Below are 25,120 nucleotides of genomic sequence, written 5' to 3'. Positions count from 1 at the left end.
ACATGTATTATTTTGAATCAGTGTTTTGGGATTCTTCAGATATATTCCCAGAAAAGGCTGGGCAGTTACATTTTTAATTTTTTGAGGTAACTCCATACTGCTTTCCACAGTAGCTGTACCAATCTGCATTCCCACCAACAGTGCACTATGGTCCCCTTTCTCCACATCCTGGCCAATACTTGTTTGTTGATTTATTGATGATAGTCATCCTGACAGGTATGAGGTAATATCTCCTTGTGGTTTTAATTTACATATCTCTGATGATTAGTGACATTGAGCACCTTTTCAGAGGTCCATTGGCCATCTGTATGTCCTCTTTGGAGAAGCATCTATTCAGGTCCTTTGCCCATTTTTAATTGGATTGTTTGTTACTTTTGGTGTTGAGTTGTATAAGTTCTTTATTAGATGTATCATTGGCAAATATGTTCTCCCATTAAGTGGGTTGTCTTTTCATTTTGTTGATAGTTTTCTTTGCTATTTAAAACCCTTTTTAGTTTGATATAGCCCCATGTGTTTATTTTTTCATTTGTTTCCCTTGACAGAGAACATATATCAGAAGAAATATTGCTGCAAAAAGTGTCCAAGATTTTACTTATGTTATCTTCTAGAATTTCTATGGGTTTGATACTTACATTTAAGTCTTCAGTCCATTTTGAGTTCATTCTTGTGTATGTTGTAAGAAGGTGGTCTAACTGGGTTCTGCTCTGGTGTTGTCTGAAGCTGACCACTGGGTTTTTGGTTCTGGGGCCTTTTCTGAGAGACTTTGGTTCAGTCCAATGTCAGGCGCTGCCTGTGACTGGTTCTCAGCACCTTGTTTGGAGTTTCAAAGTGATCCACAGTTCGTGGTTGCCTCTGCTGGGCCTGAGTGTGAGTGAGAATGACCGACCTGTGCACTTGAGACCGGCTTTTACAGGCACTGGGCCCAGGGAAGGTCGGCAAAGACCTCAAGGCACCCGAGATCCGCCTCTGCCTGCCGGCTGCCTGAGATGCTCAGTTACTGAAAGAGCCACGGGCAGTACTCGAGTTACATGAAGTAGGTTCTCAGTGAGTCACCAAGTAGGGGCGAGTGGTGTTCACCAGATTGATGCAGGGGCAAACTCAGTGCCAGTGCTGGGTCTGAGGCTACTCAGTAAATGTCCCAGCGTATACCAAGTCTAGCTGCCCCTACTGGGTACTACACACTTTTATGGTGGGGTAGGGGTCTCAGGGAGTCATCGGGGTGAGACCAGCAGAATTTATCAGGCCCAATCAGACCAAGATTTCAGTGAGTGAAGGGATAGCTCTGTACTGGTAAGGCATGCAAGGGAAGAATAGCCCTTGTCTAGAGCCACACAACTCAATCGGTCTAAGATTCTGTCCCAAGCCTGAGTTCAACAAGGTGGAGCTGCCAGGAGTTGGGATGTTGAGACTAGTGGATCTTCTATGAGAGGGAGGTGCCAGTCAGGCTTGGGAGAAGGTAGGAGGAGTAGCCAAGCCCCAGAGCCACACACTCAGTTTGCCCCAGATTTTTCCCTGACCTTGGCAGGGCAGGGCTACCAAGAATCAAGAGTGTGGGGCTACTTGGAACCTGGAGGTGAGTTCTAATGGATCTCCCTTGCGGGGGAGGCTCCAGTCAGGTTCAAGGGAAACTGAGGGTAATGGCTCCTTCCCCAAAGCCACACTACTCAGTCACTGACCCTCCCTGAATCTGCCCCAAACCTCTACACCTCAACCCAGGCAGCAGACAACTCAACAGGGTAGAGCTCCTCACAAGGGGGCAGCAAGGAATCCAGAGGTGAGGCTCTTTGATTCCCCGAGGCTGATGCAATAAGGAAGGTGGTGCTCCACTTAATACAGATAGTGTTTGCAGTAAAATAGTGTGACTCAGCACTGGGGTCCTGGCAACTCTTCTCGGCTCTTTCTCCATAGTCACAAAATCCAGTCTCTCCTCACATGACTCCAGTCCACTCTACCCTCCCTTTGTAAGAGAGACATCAACGTAAGAGAGACACATTGATCAGGTGCCTCCTGCACATACCCTACTGGGGGTTAAGTTCACAATTAGGGTATGTGTCCTGACCAGGAATTTGAACCGGTGACCTTTTGGTGCATGGAGCAATGCTCAGCCAACTGAGCCACACCAGCCAGGGCTGGAGAGAATACTTTCACCTTACAAATATCACCTGTCAGTGGGGTCCTCATCAATTCTTTCTCAGAGGTTATTTCAAATTCTTTTGATTTTTAAATTTTATTTTGTAGGTTCAGCACTTCTCTTTTATTCTGTCACTTCTGTGGCTATCAACTGGATGAAATACTTATTAATAAAAGCTGACTTATCTCTTCCTCCTTCAGTGCAGTGATAGACATATCCTAATCACAGTCTGCTGAAGCATGGCATCATAGCGGGGAAATCAGGAACTGTGGATCAGCAGGTCTGCGAATGTGCAAAAAGGAAAGAGCCCAAACATTGCATGCTCTATTTTATTTATTAGCACATGTCTAGATATTCATAGGAACCTTAAAAATATAGAGAGATGGTTAATTGTTTAATATCAAGATTTAAAAAGACATATTTTGAAAATGGATAGGTCTATCATTTTTTCCAGAAGAAAATGATCAATAATCTTTACAGTTTTCCACCAGGTAATTAATAGCTTTATTAGAGATATTCCTAGTGCAGGCATGTGTTTTGCAACATAGCTAAATCCATTAGGCAAAGAGAGAGGCAGAAACAGAGCCACGATACCAAAGACTGCATTTTGAATATAATGGAATACAAATCAGATGCTACCAAAATACTCAGCTTTAAGGTTTGTCAGTGGCTAAGTTACAGTGGATAGAAATTGTCATTCTTCTTCGATGAAATTATGTGAAATATTTCTCAGCAATCTACTCTATAACGTATAGGCGTTCAGTAATTTCTTTCTATAGCTTGCAAAAATGAAAGAATTTCTTGAAAATGCATGCATACAACTTGCCATTGTTTATTTTGATTCATTAATGGAATCCTAATTCCAATATTTTAAGAAACACTCTATACTGTTTTCATTGTCCTGCAAATAGACTTTCAATTCAAAATATTTTTCTTTTAGAAAGAAAGGGGTTTGAATCTAAGATAATAAAATTACAGATATACTAAATCCTCCTTAAAAGCCACATCTGTATTTGCAGGTTTAACATGTTAGAATTTAAGGTTTATACTAGATTCAAAGGAACTGCTTTCAGTCTATCCTTTCAATGTTGATGTTTAGATACTTTGTGAACCTTCCGACTTGTTTTCTAAGAGGTTAGTGCTACATACCTTTTTATAAATATAACTGTTATATTAAAAAAGGTCTCTTATTCCAATCAGCTGAAGAGGGGAGAAATCAGCCTTCAATAGGACACATACAGATCAGGGCAGCAGAGTTCAGTTACCAAAGCCCAGGGAGTAGCATCAGCGCACCCATCAGAGGGAATGTCATTGACTCAGCTGCTGCTGCACATCCTGCTCCTGCTGTGTCTAAGGTGTTACCACCGTCTGTGTGATGGATTTGCTTTACATCACTGAGGTTCATCTCATCTGGCATCCCTGCAGAGGCAAATAAGAAAACACAGGATGATGCATGAGCACCTTACCATGATATGTCTCGAGCAGCTCAAACCCAAGTGTGGAGGCCATCGGTTTTTTCATAGCCTTCTCTCTGTGCTCTCCTAACTCTAAATGATGAATATGATACAGGTACTTCTGCTTTTCTTACTTTAGAGAGTCCAAGTCCTTGAGTGAGAGTTCTCAGAAATATAAGAGCAAAATGAAATGCGCCCCATCCCTGCGCCAGTTTCTTAAAGCATTTGGAATATCTCCCTAGTGTCATTGATTGGTAAAAAAGTAAAGAAATTTAATTGAAATGTCATGAGCTTTGGCATTATTGCTTGTCCCAGAGATGTAACAACTGCAGTAACTATGTGAAAACTTTCTCTTGAAAAGAAAACAATATAAGGAGAAATAATTAAATACGGTGTATTTTTTTTTGTTTTGTTTTTGTTATTTTACAGAATCCTTATTGGAAATATATCAAAGAGTAATAACTAATATTAAATGATATCCTTAATATACACACACAAATTTGGGGATGGAGGTAGAGAAATTTGTCAGTAGAGCAAAGAATTTGTTAATAGGGTGACCTGGAGATCGAAGTCAGGGATAAAGTATTTGATTAAAAAAAAAAAAGGTGGTCAATATTGACCAAGATTCAGTCATCCTGGTGATTATGGCTCTGTGTTATGAAACTTGACAAGCTGAGGAGGAGACCAGATCCCAAATTATTGGGGGTGAAATGCTCATTTTCTTAAAGAAGTTTACTGCAATATGCCTAGGGAATTACTAACTTCTCACTTATTATCTAGTGCCACCAATGTTTTGAGACCATGTGACCGAATCATCTCATGGCATGCCACTATTGGCCACAATTAAGTTTAAATTTAATGTTGCTACAGCCACAAATATTGACATTGTATTTACAGTGAGACTAGAAAAAAACACTTTATATAAGGAAAAGTCAATATTTATGTAATTAGGTCAATACATATATATAATTTAGAAGATAAGCTCTATTGCATTCAGAGCATTAAAACAAAGCACAGCTCTACTGATCTACCATATTGATTTTACAGTCTGAGCTCTTGCATTATTATTCATTGTTTGGGTACTTGTTTTACCCTTCTGTGTCTTAGGCAAGATGAATAAACTAATGATTAATTTTTTATGGGGACTGGAGTAGAGTGTAAATATTTTAGTCATGGTTTTATACTTCTTGTTATGCTAGAGCTTAACAGGAGTTATGAGGACTCTAGGCAATTAGAAGAATTTTCCCCCCACAATTACTACATAAATTCGAGCTCTAAGGGATTTACTTGTCTTTTTTAAAGCACTGTAAAGAGGTGCCTGGATTGTATTCATGAATAACTGTTTTTTAAAACCTTTCTGAGCTGATATTTCTCTCATTCATTCATGAGCCAGGCAGTAGTCTGGGTTCAGGTGATACTATCTTGTGAGAATAATTTAAGTGGGGAGATGTTAAATCTTATGCCTGCAGGTCAGGCAATACCAGGAGGGATGTCCCACTTTCAGTCTGATGTCATTTTAGCATCTGAGGGAAAGATGTTACTAATAAACGAATATAATTGTGCTAAGGAGGATGGCCTTGTGAGATGAGATTTATATGAAAAGGATTGGAGATCCCTTCAAGAGTCTGACAATCTCGCTACATATTCAAATCAAATCACAACCTGGCCCTGGCAACTGTTAAGAAATCTTAGCATTCTGAGAAGATGAGCCCCACATTATTTGATGCAATGATGGTTTCCTTAAAAAAATTTAATTAACTAAGTTTGTAAATTATACCGAAGCTTAGCCAAAGACCCATAAAGGAATAATTAATTTGGGAATTTATTAGATCAACAAATTAAGCAAAAACAAATGACTCTTTGAATAATGTTTTCTATGCATAATAGCAACACACAACGATGCCAGTAAATTCATATTTTTGCCCTTGGTGGCTTAGTCTGAAAGGGAAGATAGTCGTGTTGTTACAAAATTAATATTAAAACTTAAGGTACGTGCCTCATGAAGATGCTGTGAAGTATGTAAAAGGTATGTGACTTGGTGAGCGAGGGCTCCACTAAGGAAGTGTCGATGTGGGTTAATTTATTTGGCAATATCTGCAGAACGTTTGCTATGGGCCAGTACTGTTCCACGTACTTCACAAATATTAACTTGTGAAATTCTCACAACAGTTCCACGTGGGCGGCACAGTTACTATGCCTGCTTTTAATTTTTTTTATTTTTATTTTTTTTATCCTCACCCGAGGACATTTTTCCATTTTTTGTTCAGGTAGAGTAGGAGGCGGAGAGAGGAACAGAGAGAGAGAGAAACATCGACGTGAAGGGACACATCGAGTGGCTGCCACCCGCACCACTGACCAGAGCCGGGGGCAAACTGCAACCGAGGTACATGCCCTTAGCGGGAACCGAACCCGGGTCTCTCGGGACCGCAGGCCGACGCTCTAACCGCTGAGCCAAACCGGCCAGGGCACTATGCCTGCTTTTATAGTTGAGGAAGCTGAGGCACCGGGAGGTTAGGTAACATGTGAGCAGTGGAGCCAGGCGTCAGATCCAGTCTGGACCAAGCCAGTGTTGTGATCACCTGTTGTGCTGACTCCAAGCATTTGCTGGGACACCATGAAATCAGTATGTAATTTGGGAGCAAAGAAGGTCAATTATGTTTAACCAGAGAGTTTCACTAGGAGAAATTTTTCTATATCCTTGATCTGGGATGGCTGATCATGTGCTAGTTTGGTGTATTAATCAAGTAACTGGGCGTACTTAGGGTTAGAATTCCCGTGGGAGAGTACACAGTGAGTCGAAATGGTTTGATGAATCGAAGAATGGCAGCGTCTTTTGTCATTCATATGCTGGCCTTTTCCTTGAGGCAGAGTGGATGGGCAATTCTCCCTTTCTATCTAGCTTGCTGAACACATATTTTAAACACTATTAGTTTCACTAAGCAACAAAAACTGTGTTTAAAAGTAATTTGTTTTCCATTTTTAATAAAGAAAATTGCATGGGTAAGAACTTGTTAATTTGGCCACTCATTCACAGAATTTGCCCACCTTGGGTTCTGTGTTGGGTGCTGTGCTGGAGACTAAATGTATCGGCTGCACCTGCAGGCTTTTCCCTTCATGCTTCTCGTCTACGAAACTACCAGGTGTCTTTTCTACCAGTGGTGAAAGCATAGAGCAGGTTTAAACATTGGGAGCAGGACGAGCGGTCATTATTTGAATTCAATGAAGTCAAAATAACTTACCTCTAGAAATTGTGTTTTCAAGGTAGCTATTATCATAGCACCACAAAAAATGCCGGTTACATAGTATCCTTTTAGTGAATATTGTTGAATGGACACATTGAATAATGGCTCGCATTCTCACAACAGTAGAATGAGTTAGGCACAATTATTTTTCCTCATTCTACAGATTAGGAACAAGTGCAAAAGAATTTACTCAAGGTGACACACGGGGGCTGAATCCCAAGTGCGTTCTAGTCGAACATGTATTGCCACCACATAATTGAAGTACTGAGTTTGCCTCAGACTCTGCTCTGCCACAGATTGGCTGGATGACTTCAGATCTGACCCCCACTTTACAGAACTTTAAAATGAGAGCATTTTCAGTGAGAGAAGAGGTAGTCAAAACACAATGCTGGCTAATTGATGAAATACCTATTTGGAAAATAACCTCGATTTTTTTTTTTTTTTTCAGAATCTCTCAAGTAAGGGTCCATGGGACTAAAGAATTAAGTGTAAATAATGAGGAAACAAACAAAATACATAGGTTGATATTTTTTATTTATGTTTAGGTGGTGGAAAGCATATTGATTTTTTGGATAGAATCTATTTTTAAAAAGATGAATAGTTTTAACTTCATAGTAAAGGAAAAATTCTGTATAGCATGGAACATCATAAAGTAAGAGGACAAATAGAAAAATGGAGAAAATAAGCAGTGTATATCTCAGCAAAGGAGTAATGTCTTTAACACAGAAGGAGTTCTCATAATCCATATGTAAACTACAATGTCCCCATAGAAAAATTGTAAAAGAAAATAAATGAAAATGTACAAGAAAAAATTATATTAAAAAACATAAAGGCTTTTTTTTTTTACTGAAAGGTCAGTAATATAGTCTTCCACACGATGAGGTGTCAATTATCTAGTGTCTAGTTGACAAAGGCAGGGCAGAGAGCAGATGGTAGCCAGTTGGGCAAGAATAGGACACTTTTTTAAGGAATGGTCAAAATATATAAAAACTATTTATAATGTGTGTTCACCTAGATCCCAAAATATACTTTTATTAAGCAATTCTATGGGATTAAGAAAAAATGCACACATATAACTCACCAAATGTTCATCTTTGCATTGTTAGTGAAAAATTGTAGTCATTAAGAGTCCATTAGTGGGCAATTATTGCCACTACAGCTGCCTTTTTTTTTTTTCTTTTCTAAAAATAGGTTACTTGGCAGGGAAACCTAGGCAGAGGTCTGTAGACCAGTATTCTTTTTTTTTTTAATTGAATTTATTGAGGTGACATTGATTAATAAAATTATATAGGCTTCAGGTGTACAATTTTATAATACATCATCTGTATATTGTATTGTGTGTTCACCCCAAGTCAAGTTTCTTTCTATCACCATTTATCCCCCTATTACCCTCTTTAAATCCCCCCTCTGGTAATCACCATACTGTTGTTTGTGTCTATAGTTTTATTTTTTGTTTTTGGCTTAATCTCTTTTTTTCACCCAGCCCCCAACCCTCCTCCTCTCTGACAGTTGGCAGTTTGTTCTTGGGATCTGAGTCTGTTTCTGTTTTGTTGGTTAGTTTATTTTGTTTATTAGATTCCATACATAAGTGAAATACTATGTCCTTGGCTCTCTTTGACTGGCTTATTTCACTTAGCATGATACTCCCCAGATCCATCCATGCAGTCACAAAAGGTGAGATTTCCTTCTTTTTTTGGCCAAGTAGTATTCCATTGTGTAATTGTACCAGGCTTTTTAACCTACTCATCTACTGATAGGCACTTAGGCTGCTTTTAAATCTTGACTTTTGTAAATAACATCGCTATGAACATAGGGGTGCATATATTCTTTCGAATTAGTGTTTTGGGTTTCTTTGGATATAGTCCCCAAAATGGAATTGCTAGGTCAGAAGGCAGTTCAGTTTTAATTTCTGAGGTAACTTAACACTGTTTTGCACAGAGGTTGCACCAGTCTGCATTCCCACTAACAGTGCACGAAAGTTCCCTCTTCTTCACATCTTTACTAACACTTGTTGTATGTTGATTTATTGATGACAGTCATTCTGACGGGCATGAGGTGATCTCATTGTGGTTTTAGTTTGCATTTCTCTGATAATTAGTGAAGCTGAGCATCTTTTCATATGTCTATTGGCCATCTGTATGCTCTCTTTGGAGAAATGTCTATTCAAGTCCTTTGCCCATTTTTTAATTGGATTGTTTGTTTTTTTTGGTGTGTTGAGCTTTGTAAGTTCTTTATAAATTTTGGATATTAACCCCTCATTAGATGTATCATTGGCAAATATGTTCTCCCTCTCCCACTCAATGGGTTGTCTTTTCATTTTGTTGATTGTTTCCTTTGCATCCACTTATTTAAAAAATTCAAAAAGTAGATATTTATTTGTACTACATATGTGATCTTTAAGGTTCTTTGAACTCTCATAATCTCTGGCTTCCTTTTTTTGAAGGCAGGGAATACCTCATTAATTTCTGTATCTACCTGGTTAACATTTAGTAATAATTAGGTGAATGAATAAATTTTTAATCCAGGACAGAGAATTACAAAATTATAAAAATGTTTCTCAAATTCATTTTTTTCTCTTTTCTTTGTTTTTCCAGCTTTATTGAGATATAATTGACTTACAATATAGTGTAATTTTAAGGTGCGCAACATGATTTTTTAAAAATATACATTATTTTTTTTTGAGAGAGAGGAAGGGAGAGATAGAAACATTGACGTGAGAGAGGAACATTGATTGGCTGCTTCTTAATACCCCCCCCCCCCCACCAGGGACTGAGCCTGCAAACTGGTCATGTGTCCTGACTGGGAATCGAACCAGGACCTCTCAGTCCCCTGAACCACACTTGATGGGCCAACATGATGATTTTAATATATTGCAAAATAATTACCACCACAGTTTTAGGTAACATCTCCATTATACCACATAATTACAGCATCTTTTTTTGTGGTGAGAACATTTAAGATCAAATCTCTTAGTGACTTTCAGGTATATAATACAATATTGGCTATAATCACCATGCTGTTTATTAGATCCTCAGAAGGTATATATCTGATCACTGGAAGTTCGTCCTTTTTGACCAACATCTCCTCATTTACCCCACCTGCCATCCCCTAGTAATCACCACTCTACTCTGTTTCTGTATTTGGATTTTTTAGATTCCATGTATAAATGATATCATGTAGTATTTATCTTTCTCAGTTTGATCGATTTCATTTAGCATAATGCCTTTAAGGTTCATCCAGGTTTTTACAGTTGCAGAATTTTCTTCTTTCTTGAGGCTGAATAATATTTCAGTGTGTGTGTGTGTGTGCACGCATTTATATTGCATCTTCTTTATTAATCTATGCTTTTACAGAATCTTAGGTTGTTTCCATATAGTGTCTATTGTGAATAATGCTGCAATAAACATGGGAGTGCTGATATCTCTTGGAGATTCTGTTTTCATTTCCTTTGGCTGTATATTTAGAAGGGGGATTGCTGGATTATATGGTACTTTCATTTTTACCCTTTAAAGAATCTCCATACTGTTTTCCATAGTGGCTGTATCAATGTACATTCCCACTAACAGTGCAAAAATTTTCCCTTTTCTCTACATCCTTGCCAATACTTATTTGTCTTTTTGATGGCAGCCATTTTAAAAGATGTCAGGTGATATCTCATTGTGGTTTTGATTTACGTTTCCCTGATGACTAGTGATGTCCAGCACCTTTTCATGCACCTGCTGTCCATATGATGTCCACTTCGGAAAAATGTCTATTTAGTTCCTCAAATTCAGTTTCTTTTAATATAAGAGCATACGTTTCAGTAACGGATTTTGAATGAAAGATTAGAATTAGATATGAAATTAAAATTGTACCCCTAAGAAGAAAAGTTGTGGATGTAATGAAAAGAATTCCTATGAGAAAATTAACTTTGCAAGTACTTGCTGAATAAAATTGCTATGGATCTTGCTTGTTTGATTGTTTTGTGATCATCTAATTCAATTAGTCCCTAACTCCAAGAAAATATGATTGATCAGTGCACCCAGGATGTGGAGTCCCTTGATTCCAGGATATATGCTGAAAAATGCTGAACTATTTTTCAGTTTTCAACAAAGTGACTGTATGGTTGAAGAGGCAAAGTCCCTGATAATTCTATAGCCTCATGAACATCCTAACTGAAGGTCATGTCTGGGATGTTTTACTCGACTTTTAGAGTCTTCCTAATAAATGGGGTTGTTTTCACGGCAGCCTCTGCCATTCTCTGTGGGACAGGGGGTCATTTAATTACATTCCCTATGGTTGACTTTTTATAGCAATGTGTAGTCCTTTTCAACAAATTATGTGAGTGATGGCGTAATTTGAGCTGGTAATAAGTTAAACAATGTATTACAAAATTAAGTAGTTTGATTTATTGTGATAGTTTATCTCTGGGTAATGTTGGGGGTCATTCTCATTTATTTGTTATATCAAATGAATTATCAGTGACTATCCAATAATTAATGATGAATAGATGTTGGGGAGTATTGAGGTTTTAGCACAGAGAGAAAATTGTTTTAATCTTTGTCAGTTCCTGATGCTATAGTTTAGTCCATAATGATTACTCAAGTCTTTGTCCTGTTTGCTTTTTTGATTTTTGAAGACTTTAGAAAGAAAAGAGCTATCTCATATTAAAATTAGCCCTGGCCGGTTTGGCTCAGCGGTTAGAGCATCGGCCTGCGGTCCAGAGAGACCCGAGTTCGGCTCCCACTAAGGGCTCGTACCTCGTTTGCAATTTGTCCCCAGCCCTGGTTGGTCGTGTGGGTGGCAGCAACTCGATGTGTCCCTTTCACGTCGATGTTTCTCTCTCTCTCTCTTCCTCTCTCTCCCTCCCACTCTACCCGAACAAAAAATGGAAAAATGTCCTCGGATAAGGATAAAAAAAAAAGCCAAATTATTTTAAGCAATTTTATTATAATATTACTGTTGCAGTTTTTTTTTTTATCCACTATTGTGAAATTTCCTCTAAAATTAATTTTACAATAGAAACTTAAAGGTTTTTTTTTTCACCATTGATGATTATAACCAAATATATATATATTCAAAAACAGTTTTTTTTAATCCTCACCCGAGGACATTTTCCCATTTTTTTGTTCAGGTAGAGTGGGAGGGAGAGACAGGAACAGAGAGAGAGAGAGAAACACCGATGTGAAAGGGACACATCGAGTGGCTGCCACCCGCACGACCAACCAGGGCCGGGGACAAACTGCAACCGAGGTACGCGCCCTTAGCGGGAACCGAACGCAGGTCTCTCAGGACCGCAGGTCGACGCTCTAACCGCTGAGCCAAACTGGCCAGGGCTATAACCAAATATTACAAGTATATTTATTAAATATACTACAGTCCTGTTATATAGTATAGTACTTAATTATAAGAATTTACAGGTAATTTGGAACAAATTTAATTAATGACTAAAATAATTTTTAAAATATGTAAGACATCAAATAATGCTAGTTATGTAATGAAATTACAGATATTTGTAGTATCTTATTTAAGTTAGTGATAATATGGGCTTAAAAATATTAAGTATGAAATAATAAAAATTTATCTATACCTAAACACATGGTAGTGATATTCCATGGTACCAAAGACAAAGAGAAACATTTTGAAGCATCCAGGGAAAGGACAGATGTTCTTAATAGAAGAAAATAAAAGGTTAATTTTCAAGAACAATAATAGAAACTAAAATAACAATTTATTCTGAACTTGAAAGAATTTAGAATTCCATACAGAACTAAACTATATAAAGAAATAACACCATAAAAAGTATTCTAACATAGAACCAGAGTTTTTAACATTCCCCAAACACCCCTAAAAGAATTTTAATAAAGAGTATTAGTAAAAGTGCAAGAAAGTTGAGCCCAAAGAAAGGAATGAAGTGAATGTTATAACAGTGATCAAAGTAATTAGCAAATATTTAGGTTACTGTATTTAGGTATGTTGATTGAAAAAACAACAATAATGAAATGATTAACTTAGGGGTTTAAAAATAAGACATAATTAAAATAATTGAAAGTAATTGCTAATATATTTGTATTGGGAAGAAGTGATACACATTAACTTTAAGTTTTGTCAATATAAAAGTATATTTAAATAAATACTAAAAATTCAAGGCTAAGAATTTAAAGAATTATTATGGAATATTAATTCCTAGTCCACTGGTAAAGGAGGTTAATAAAAACTAATAAAAGCAAGAAAAGAAGAAATGCACAAAGTTAGATCATAATGCAAATAATTTAGTAATTGCTAAAAAAAATTAAATCAAGTTAGAAAGCAGACATTCAATTTGGATTTTTAAAAACTCTAGCAGTACACCAAAATATAAAGATACAAAAAAGGTGACAGACATTTGATAAAATATATTCCAGGCAAATAATTTAGAAAGGAAAGCTGATGTCATTATATTAATAATAGATAGAATGGGTTGTAAGCATTAAAAAGAATAAAGAAGGTCATTATATAATAGAAATCACTTAATGCATATGCATAACAATTCTGAGTCTAATTTACCTTTAGCATGTTCTCAAAATAAATAAATATCTGGGTAAAATAAATTAAAATGTACACATCCGTTGTCAGTGGGGAATTTTAATGCCACTGTCTCAGTAATTGATAGCTCAAGCAAAGGAAAGTTAGTGAAGATATGGATGACTTTTTGAGCCAGAATCTCTGGAGAAGGAAAACTCCATTGTCTCCTGTTGTGATTCTGGTACATTACTTGCATCTCTCTGTCCTGTCTCATCCACCCCTTCACATTGGAAAGAGAGCACATTGCTCTAGTTAGTAAGATTGGAAGAAAGAGCCAATATGCTGAGCCTTTGGATTTCTCATCCTCCTTTGAATTTGCCTGCCCACAGTGAAGATGCATTCTTCCTAGTTTTTCACTCTGGTGTAAGCTGAGGCCAACTCTGTTCTGCAGGGAAGACATGTAGTTTTCTAGCTATTCTTCTGACTTCATGGTAATTCTTGGATGAAATGTTAGATGTCATGTGTAAGTACATTCTCCAGTTCAGTTTTTCATAGTAACAAGCTAATATTTTTATTTTTTGACACTTGTGCTTATATTTTAATTGATACTGACCTGAAGAGAAGTACAAAGGGAGTGCTGCTTTTGCACCTGCTCCACATACAATCTTTCACCAGCTTTATCTAACACATATGGATGGATAGATAGATCCATAGATAGCATCATATGGTCAATGACTAGAGCACATAGTGCATAAACACTCTTTTAAAGCATACATAATACATTTATAAAAGAGACTGTATATCAAGGTACAAAGTAAATATCAATAATTCCCAAGTTATTTTAACATAAAGAAAATATATTCTTTAGTCACAACATAATAAAAATAAAAGATAAACCTAACGGAACACCATGTTTCTTATAGCAAACTTAGTCACAAGACCATCCCTACCGTCAAGGAGCTAGGATGTGTAGCACTACTATGTGCACAAGAGGAAAAGACTCAACTGTGTAGACCAGAGATGTCATCTCTATCAGGCTCCCTTTAATTGTGTTTGTTTCCTCTTAAGCTGGGAAGATCTGCAAAAAGTTTCTTCCAATATCCTGTCTTAGAATAATTCCTTGGCTGTAAGATTTCTGGGAGCCAAATGGAAGGAGTAGCCTAGGCGCAGAGTGTAGATCTCAAAATTTGTTATAGGTAAATATGTGGGTAGATATAAAAATAAGTAGCTATAAATAAATATATTTGTTAATCTTCTTTCTTTTAGAATAATACATACTCCTGTTCTCAGATGTGACTGGCATTCCCTAGCCCAGAGATTCTTGCTGCATTATGCCTCCTGTATTATACTGATGTATGAGAGTGATAGACCCTTATTGGTCTGGAGTGGAGGAAGGTATCATGGAATGTTACAGCTATTGACTAGTCCTTTTGTCAATCCTCTTCTTTCATACCCTCTTACTAGAGGTGACAGATGATGCCTGTTTCTATATCTTTTGTGAATTCCACTGAGCAGATCTATTTCCTCAATGTTTCTTGGGAGTTGGCTTTCTTGGGCCTACCATCCTTCATTTATCTGCTTTACAGCTTCCAAATGTTATCATTGCCTTTTCTGTTTCCTCTATTCTCACTTACTGAAATTATATATATATGGTTAAAAAAAGTCCTTATTCTGTATTTTAGTAGGGTTGCAGGAGAGAATAGAAATAAATGTGTCTGATCAATTTGTCATCTCGAAGGTAACTTGCTGAACAATTTCAGCATCGGGCCCCTGAAGCTCCGTCCTGCCTCTCGGTAAGTTTAAATCCATTGAGCCCATTCACACTGTTGTAGTTCAAGTTGGTGTCTGTTCTAGGTGGTCACTGTTCCTGCTACAGATGCTATTTTTGCTGACTATCTCTGATATGGTGATAATTTTTATTAGAAATATTGAGCAGCATTCCATTTTGCCAGGAAACTTACTGGAAAAACATGACTGCTCCCACCCCACTAATGAGTAATGCAAAACAACCTGCTACCTTACAGAGGATTGACTGGATACACATTGGAGAGCTGGATGGCGGGTTGTTTTGCTTTTACATTGCCTAATCCAGGGCAGATTTGCTATATAGTCTTGTAAATTCACTCAGTATGCCAGAAAAAGGCATGGTGAGCTGTAGAGCTATATGGATAATTGGAAAATTGAGGATTTCTATAATTTGGGCCCTTTTAATATTTTCTCTTATTTAGACTTTTTGTTGGACCTACAATGCATATATTTGAGATTCTGGATTGGGCATTGATTAAATAGATGACATTTTCCCTGACTAGTATTTGCTAAAAATTCTCCGCAGCGAGTTAAATGTGAACACTGATGAGGAGACAACTTTTCTCCCAATGAAATGTGAAAATTAACTTCAGGCAAATTTTGCCTGTTTTATTTCAGTAAGTGAAGAATATTAAATAGCTAATCCTTGGAGCCTAAAAATTGTCAAAATGTCTAAAAATGTTGTGCAAGAGAGATTGTAAATCTTATTACATTTATTAAATAGAAATGAACTATCTTGGCTTGCATTTCTGATTCATCATGTGTGTTATAAATCAATATTTTTAACTTAATAATTCAAGCTCTAAGTATTATGTCTGTTATTTTTTAAGAAGAAATTCTATTGGCTCAAGGGATATCTAAATAAAATACAGAGAAATAAGCATTGCCATCATCCCTGAGAATATCAACAATATTCATGAAACTATACAAAACACAGCACACATGGGGAGAAGTACTTAGGTTGTAGGGATGCTCTTTGCTTGCCCTTGTGGTGTTCTCAATTGGAGATTTGTATTCAGATGGGACTATGTAACATTTTAAAATATATTATTTGCTGTACTTTGGGTTGACAAGACATTATGAAAATAACAGGTGCATGTGTGAGGAGAGAACACTCTTGTATTGAAAGTAAGGGAATTATGCAAATGTTAAAAATCATAGGTTCACCTTCCCTGACCCAGTATGGAAATTCTTCCATTCTTGCATTATAGCTCCTGGAATAAATAATATCCATACTCATTCTCTCTCAAACCCACAATTTGTTATAGCTCCCAGTATCTAATTCCATGTGACATATGATAATAAAATGCATAGTTTTCCATCTACTGTAAGTTTTCTGGCATAAACCTGTCCAACAATAATGTCAGTTTCTTCAATGCTTGTCTCCCATCCATTGTCCAAATATAAATACTGTTGTTTTCTTACTCTAGGTATGTATGTTTTCTTCTTCTCATCATCACCCAGTTTGAATATTTAAAAGATATATAAAATGTATATTATATTCTATCATATACATATAAATACATATATGAAATAGAGAATAAATACTTGTCTTTAAACTATTTTTTTTTGCATATTTGGGTCCATGTGTTGATCTCTTTCACTTAATTTTTAGCACCTCCAGGTCATGATTATATTTATGTTTTTTATAAGAGCTATTCACAGTATTCTATATTTGGTAAAAGCTTTGAGTTCATAAGAGCTATTCACAGTAGTCTATATTTGGTAAAAGCTTTTTGAATACATGATTTACTGGAAATAAATTTGATATATAAATAAACATTTAACTCTTTTTAAAATTTATTCAAATTATAGCTACACAGATGCCCAGAATTTTTGCTAGAATGCAATGGAGGATCATAGAAAGAGCTGGGGTCAAGGCCCAGAAAACTTAGAAAATTCATGCAGTCATTAGGATTCAGGGCCTTCATCTGTAACATTTGTATGACAATAAGGCCTTCTCCCAGGATAGATATGAGAAGTAAATGAAATCATAACTATGAACACTTTGTAATTTTTTTTATATAGACTGATTTATGGTTATTATTTGCATATTAGAGGTGGAGATAGACAATGTGAGTAGAAAAGCAAAATTTTCTCAGATAGTAGCTGAGAGAGCCAGAAATAGGATGTTAGTTTCTTAAGTCCAGGTTAAGGAGACCCGATGCCTTAGAACAAACTACCTGCATATTAAATAAATTAGTCATGTGTTGTTCAACAGAATAGGAGCCCAATAAGTTAGAATCACGTCCTTCATTAAAGAATTGTTATCATACAGATATTTCAACTGCATATATCTATATATCTATATGAAAAACTTAAATTTCAAAATTTTAGCAAAAATGATTCTTTAATTTATGTATAGGACAAACCCCTGTGTTGTTGGCACTTGATAAACGTCATTGAACAAAATTCTATAGAACTCTGGCCACAACAGATTTTAGCCACATACAAAAAACAAATCTTCCATAACACACACGAGAGCTCTGCATTTTCCTGTAAAGACAACTGATTGCTTTTTCCCAGAGATTTTTTAAAAAGACTTCAATTCTTTAGAACAATTTATTGTTTATAACAAAATTGATAGGATAATATAGAGATTCCCCATACACCCTCCTGCCCCCAGAGGTCCATAGCTAGAGATTGCCCATATACCTCCTCCTCTCATACATTCATACCTTCCCATTATGAGCATCACTAACCATAATAGTACATTTTATTTTTTAAACAAGGATAAATCTACATTGATACATCATAATCACCTAAAGCCCAGAGTTTACCTTAGGACTCACTCCTGGTGGTGCATATTCTATGATTTGAGACAAATACATAAGGACATATATCCATTATTATAATATCACACAGAGTAGCTTCACTGCCCTAAAATCCTTCATATTCTGCCTATTCATCTTTATTACCCACACCACTGGCAACCATTGATCTTTTTATTGTCTCCATAGTTTTGCCTTTTCCAGCGTGTAATATAGTTGGAATCACACAGTATGTAGCCTTTTCAGATTGGCTTCTTTCACTTAGTAATATGCATTTTTATTCACAATTTATCCATTCACTTACTAAAGGACATTTTGATACCTCCAAGTTCTGGTAATTATAACTAAAGATACTATAAAAACCTATGTGCAGATTTATGTATAGGCATGTTTTTAACTCTTTTGGGTAAATACCAAGGAGCACGATTGCTGAATTTTATGGTAAGAATATATTTAGGGTGTAAGAAATTGCCAAAATATCTTCCAAAATGACTGTACCATTTTATGTTCCTACCAGCAATGTATGAGAGTTCCTGTTGTTCTAGACCTCGGCAGTATTTGATATCATCAATGTTCCTAATTTGGGCATTTCTAATAGGTGTGTAGTGGTATCTCATTGTTGTTTTAATATGAATTTTCTTGATGATATATGATGTGGATTGTTTTTTCATATGCTTATTTGTCATCTGTTTATATTCTTTGTTGAGATGTCTATTAAAATCTTTGGCCCATTTTTTAATTTGTTTTTTATTGTTGAGTTTTAGTGTTTTTTATATTTTGGAGAGCTGTCCTTTATCAGATATCTTTTATCAATACTTTTGAAATATTCTCTCTCAGTCAGTGGTTTATCTTTCCATTCTAGTCTTTTGCAGAACAGAAGTATTTACTTATTTGTTTTATTACAATGCTGTGCATTAGATTTCTAGAACTTACTCATCTTCTAACTGCAACAGGAGTTAAATTTTAATGAAGTCCAGATTTAATGTTTCTTCCCTGGATTTTGTCTTTGAAGTTTTATCTAAAAAGGCATTATTCCCAGAGAATTTTCTTAGGTAAAATAACTTTTCCTGCAAGTTTTCATGGAACTCTGCTTCCTGACTTTTAGGAGTACATGGAACCTTTTCGTAAAGAGAACTCTATTATTTCAAAGGTATTTTGATGTGAAAAGTAAAATGGTTCTCTAAATGGTAGGCATTTTTCTGAGAAAGTATCCATTTCAATAGAGTCAGGTGAGGAAAAATCATTTCCAATTATAAAACTCAGAGAGAATATGTCCATGAGGGAGGTGGTGTTGGAGGAGATTAGACAATGGAACATGAGTGAATGGGGACTAGCAGAAAATGATTCTCCGTGAGCATTTCCAAGTAGTCTTACAAGATCACACTACCTCTGAATATGAGACCAAGTGTAGGCCAAAGAGTTCTAACTCGAGCAATTAATAATATGTGGTAAGTGGGAATGACGACAATGAGAGTATTTGGAAGAGGTTTTAAGATGGATATACTTTTTATTTCTAAATGATAATCTAGTGTACATACCTCTCAAAAATTTTTGTGCACTTCTATTTTCTAAAACTTACTTTGGTATGTAAAGCAAAATTTAAGCAGCTTGTGCAGAGTAAACTTCCAGAAGTTATCGAAATATTAAACCAAATTAACTGTATGATGACTGTCACAACCAGATGGTACACATCATGCACATGATAAAGGTCTCTCATAACATTGGCATTCACATGAGCTTGTTTATGGAACCAAAGCTGTGACACAAACTGACAAGACCTGGGATGCTGCTATTCTCAACTCATTCAATAGTGCACAGACAGAGAGGTGTAGTGAAAGCTAGTTAGGATCTCAGAAATCATTATAGCAATGGGATTCAATCAAATTAACGACAAAATAAAACCTATACTCAACCCCAAATTTGTCTGCCAAGCAATATCTGGACTTTATTAAATTATTACCTTGAAATAGCAGCTGTCATTCCATGTAGTATGGTTTCTCAATCTTGTTTGTGTAACTTATGGCCAATTTAAAATGAAAAAAAAAAAAAGTTTTCATGCCTCCAGTTTAGAAAACTAAATTTAATCAAAATGTTAGTTAATATGTATAAATTCATAACTACATATCAACTCTTTATGTTGTAAAGCTAAAATAGAGTTATAAATTAAAATCAAATTAACAACATTAAAATTATCATTAAGTTAATGTAATGGATGACTTAGTACTATCCTCTAAATTCTCACTATACCATGAATACACACGGATGGTATGATAGTTAATTTTATGTGTCAATTTGACTGGGCCACCTGGTGTCCAGATATTTGGTCAAACACTATTTGGGGTGTTTCTGTGAGGGTGTTTTGGCTGAGATAACATTTAAATAGGTAGACAGAGTGAAGCAGAGTGCCTTCCCTAGTTTCGGAAGCCCTCGTTCAATCAGTTGAAAGCCTAAATAGAACAAAAAGGCTGACCATTTCCCAAGTAAGAAAGAATTCTTTCTTCTTGCCTGACTTCCATTGACTTGGGCCATTATCTTCCTCCTGCCCTCAGAATTGAACTAAAACATTGGCTTTTCCTAGTTCGTGAGTTTGCCATCCTTTGAACTGAAACTATGCCATCAGCTGTCCTGAGTCTTCGGTTTGCTGACTCTACTGCGGAACTTGGGACTTGTCAGCCTCCGTAATTGCATGAGCCAATTCCATATATATCTATGAAAAACCCAGACTAATGGAGATTTGGTGCCAAAAGTATTTCTAGAGGATCAGAATTTTGATGAGTATTTCAAATTGGTTTTGGGGTTTCTGGAAATGACTTTCTAATCTGATTAGATTCAAAGATGCTAATGATTCCCTTTCTAGTGGTGAAGGGAGCACTGATAGTCCTTGGCATGATCTGGCAATAGAGATACACAAAATATTTCCATTGGATACTTAAAATCAACCACTTAGGAGAAACAAGGAGCTAGGTGACTGTGTATAACTTTTAAACATTTTATCAAACTAATGACAATGAGACTGTCTCCTGTTAAGTCATAGCATTAATTAGGAAGGAATGGGGATCCTGCAAGTTAGAATGCGATGTATAGAAAGATCCCAATGAAGCTGGAAACATTGAACATGTAAAACCAGTGAAAGTAGCTTCTTAACCAGTGAAAGTAGCTTCCCCATCCCCAATGGAAATGGTCTCTTCCTGCCTTCTGAGGGAATTAACCCCGCCTTGCCTGAGGAAAATATAATGACCTTCCCTGAGGCAGTTGACATTGAGACAACAATTATTCCCATCAGGATCCATCCCCCTACCTTTGCTTCTAGATTTATAACTAGACTCAAGTCCCAGCAGACACCTCTTGGTGAGCAAGAAAGTGTAACCCATGAGAAGGTATACTGTACTCCAAAAAATTACTTGAGTTTCTAAATTTATACAGTGAGAAATGCAGGGAATGTGTATAGGAATAGATACTGAAGGTGTGTGGTAATGATAGAAGGAACGTAAAGTTGGGTCAGGCTGAAGTTACTGATATAGGCTTACTGAGCAGAGATTCTGCATTGACTGCTGCAGCTCGGGAGTCTAAAAGAGCCCCAGCAGTTGGTTGAGTTGGTTAGCTGAAGTGTGGGCTGAAAGGTGGGCCATGGTGAGCGAGTTCGACATGTTGGACAGGCGTGGGCTAACGTAGAGGAAGAGAGTCAAAGTTTTGGGAAGATTGGAATGTTCGAGTGGATGTGTCATTTAAGACATATTCATGAACTCTAGGAGTGTCCAGAAGACATATTCATCTACCCTGGGAAGGTCTAGGCACAATTTTTACCATGACTGTGAGAAGTAAATTTGTGAGGGGAGCCCCAGCATACCTGAAGTGACTTATGATCACTTTTCTCTGTGGGCTAGTCCTCACAGTGGGGACTGAGGTCACCAAATTAGGAAACCTAAATGAGAGTAATTAGATTTTGGGGTGAAGGTGCCAAACGCTGGCACTCAGCCCCTAAAGGCAGGTGGATATGCTTACTATAACAGAGGGCAGAGTCAAAGAAGCAGCAGAACAGTCTGACTTGTGCAGACCTGTGGTGTTGGATGGTTGGTCATGGTGTTCTTACACTTGAAATAAACAGGGAGTCTCTTAAATTCGTACTTGAACTGTATAAGCACAAAAATTCTGGGTCAAGTAAAAAACAGTCTAACCTGAATCATATAATCAGTCATGTCTTCTCAATGAATTCCCAAACTTGAGTCAGTTTTACTGATCCAGACCCTCTTGAATAAAGGGGAAGTGAATCCCCTTGAAGAAACAAAATCTTGGTAATCAAAAATTTATACCTTTAATCTTTCTTCCAATCTTCACCAAAGGGACCTATGACCTTTTACTCGGGTAAATGTGCATTAAGGAAAAGAAAACTAGGTTTTCAGGTTCTACTAAACACTGATCCTGAATTGGTGGTCAGGTGAGTAATGGCGTTTTAGCTGAGGTCCATCTCACAGTGGTCCCGGTGGGTCCTTGAACCCATTCTGTAGCTATTTAGTTTTGGAATGCATAATTGAAATAGGCATAATGGGAAAGTTCAACTGGAAGCCATGAGAAGGGCTTTTATGAAGAAAAACAGTGAAAAAATAATAATACTGCATTCCTAGGGGTATTGCAGAGGTCAGTACCACCATCAAAGACTTGACAGGTACAGGAATGAAAGGCTTGGGGAAGTTGGGGGTATCATATCATACCTATTTAACTCGTTTATTTGGTTTGTGTAGAAGTCAGCTCTTGGAGAATAACAGTAAATTCTCATAAACTTAATCAAGTGGTTAGCTCAATTGCAGCTGCTGTATCAGATGTGATTTCATTATTTGAGCTAATTAACACATCTCCTGGTACCTGGTATACAGCTCTTGATCTGACAAGTGCTTTTTTCTCCATCCCTGTCAATAAAGAGCACCAGAAGCAGCTTGCTATCAGCTAGCAAGACCAGTAATATACCTTCACTGTCCTGCCTCAGGGATATATCAAGTCTCTGGCCCTATGTCATAATTTGGTTCATAGGGATCTTGATTGTCTTTCCCACATACAAGGTGTCCCTTAGTCTATTACATTGATGGCATTATGCTTACTGGACTTAGTGAGTGGGAAGTAGCAACTACATTAGACTTATTGGTAAGACATCTGTGTGTCAGAGAATGGGACATAAATACAACAAAAACTCAGGGGACTTTTACCTCAGCAAAATTTCTAGAGGCCCAGTGGTGTGAAACATGTCAAGATATTCCTTCTAAAGGGAAGGATACATTGTTCCATCTGGCTCTTCCTATACCCCCAAAAGCACAATGCCTAGTGATCCTTTTAGAATTTTAGAGGCAGCACATTCTTCATTTAAGTATGTGATTCTGACCCATTTACAAAGTGACCCAAAAAGCTGCTAGTTTTGAGTGGGGTTCAGAACAAGAGAAGGCTCTCCAACAAGTCCAAGTTGTGCCACTTGGGCCATGTGATCTGTCACATCCAACAATGCTTGAAGTGGCAGTGGCGGAGAGGGATGCATTGGAAGCCTTGGGCAGCCCCTACAGGTGAATCACAGCACAGGCCCTTAGGCTTTTGGAGCAAGCCCTACACCTGAGTACACTGACATAAAGTATTTACTCCAAAGTAAGTAAATAGGCTCTCCAGTGAATCACAACCCTGATAATCATTCATGGATTTTGCAATGTTATGCATATACCTATTTGAGAAATACTGCAGTGGAGTGGTTAAAACTTCAAAAGAGAATAGTTCAAACCTGGGTTAAATCTTCCTTTGTTTATTAGCTCTGGGCACTTGAGAAATGGGATGGGACCTATAGAGTATTTAGCACAGTGCCTGGCACATGGTAAACGTAAACACCAGTGGTTATTGTTAATAAAGGTTGGACAATTCAAACCTTATGACTTTGCAGATTTTTTCTAGTCCAGTGCTTTTCTCTGTCAACTGCTACTCTAGGACCTGTTCTGTCCTTCATATTCTATTATTAACATGAAACTATTCCTCCTGTGCTCAAAACAATAAAGAGATGAGCTCTAGGAAAGCCGGTATACTCTCAGCCCTTTGTTTCCAAACTTGGCTGCACATTAGTATTACCCAGAGCATTTAATTTCAAATACTCAGGTCCTGTCACCACTTGGTCTCATTGGCCTGAAATGAGGTCCTTCTGTTCAGTATTTTTAAAACATAGATAAGCATGGCAAACCTCCACACACTTAGTTCTTTCCCTTCTCTTCTTGATCCCTTTTTAGATGTTAGTATTTAGAATTTTTAAGACTATATAAGGCACTCAGCCTGGCCAGGTTGCTCAGTTGGTCAGAGCATCACCCTAATATACCAAAGTTGCAGATTCGATCCCCTGTCAGGGAACACACAAGAATCAACCAATGAATGCATAAATAAGTGGGACAACAAATCAATGTTTCTCTCTTTTTCTGTCCCCCTCTCTTTAATATCAACCAATAAATAAAAGTAAAAATTTAAAAAAGTGTATATAAGGGAACATATAAGCACACATCTGTTCAGAAATGTTAAATTTTTTTTTCCCTTAGGACCTTTATTATTTATGGAAACAATGGGCAATTGCAGACTATGGAGTGTCTTAGGCAAATTATACTTGATCAGTGTGGAGGGCATATCAGAGGTAAGTGTTGGGCTCCTCACCAATGGCCTCCTTTGGCAAGTAGGTACCAATGTTACTGATGAAAATGTCCAGCAATTACCAACTGGGTTCTAGTCCCAAAGCTATCATGGATGATGGAAAAGAAAATAAAGTGATTTTATATTAATTCCCAAATTATTTCAGTTGCATTGAGAATATGATTGACTTTGCTGAGGTTTTTTTTCTCCTTTTTCTTTTTCCCTTTTGCTGTGTTACTAAATATAATAATATGGCCACTACTAATAGTTGACTTATACTATTGCATTTTATATTTATTTATTGGAAAATTTTAAAACAATGCTTGGGATATTTTAGTAATGTTTATACATCACACCTAAAATTAATATTTCATATTTAGGTTTTAGAGGTGAGCCAATTTATAACAGGAAGAATATTTTATATTAACATTCTACAAGCTGCTATACTAAAGCTAAAATCAAAACTACTGCTTCCAAGATTTCAGAGCAACAGGAAATATTTAAATTGTCATTTGTATCACAATATATCTTTGTATGAATTTAAATGCTTTGATTCACTGGAAGAAAATTTAATGAGAACAGAGTTCTGGTGAATTC

The 25,120-nt window shown here is 36.8% G+C and overlaps 1 protein-coding gene across 1 annotated transcript in view; it reads right to left on the bottom strand.

Annotated features, from left to right (window-relative positions):
- Positions 1 to 3,251: 3,251 nt before the first annotated feature.
- Positions 3,252 to 25,120, bottom strand: part of GPC5 (glypican 5) — a 1,298,292-nt gene continuing 1,276,423 nt past the window's right edge. Inside the window, exon 8 of the mRNA XM_036250056.1 lies at positions 3,252 to 3,550. Within this exon, the coding sequence (XP_036105949.1) occupies positions 3,393 to 3,550 (158 nt within the window). The 3' untranslated portion in view covers positions 3,252 to 3,392. The remainder of the gene's footprint in view (positions 3,551 to 25,120) is intronic.

This window comes from Molossus molossus, unplaced genomic scaffold (genome assembly GCF_014108415.1).
Source record: "Molossus molossus isolate mMolMol1 unplaced genomic scaffold, mMolMol1.p scaffold_m16_p_9, whole genome shotgun sequence".
Lineage (NCBI taxonomy): Eukaryota > Metazoa > Chordata > Mammalia > Chiroptera > Molossidae > Molossus > Molossus molossus.
Note: the sequence above shows the minus strand (reverse complement) of the source record. Positions and strands in the feature narration are given on the sequence as shown.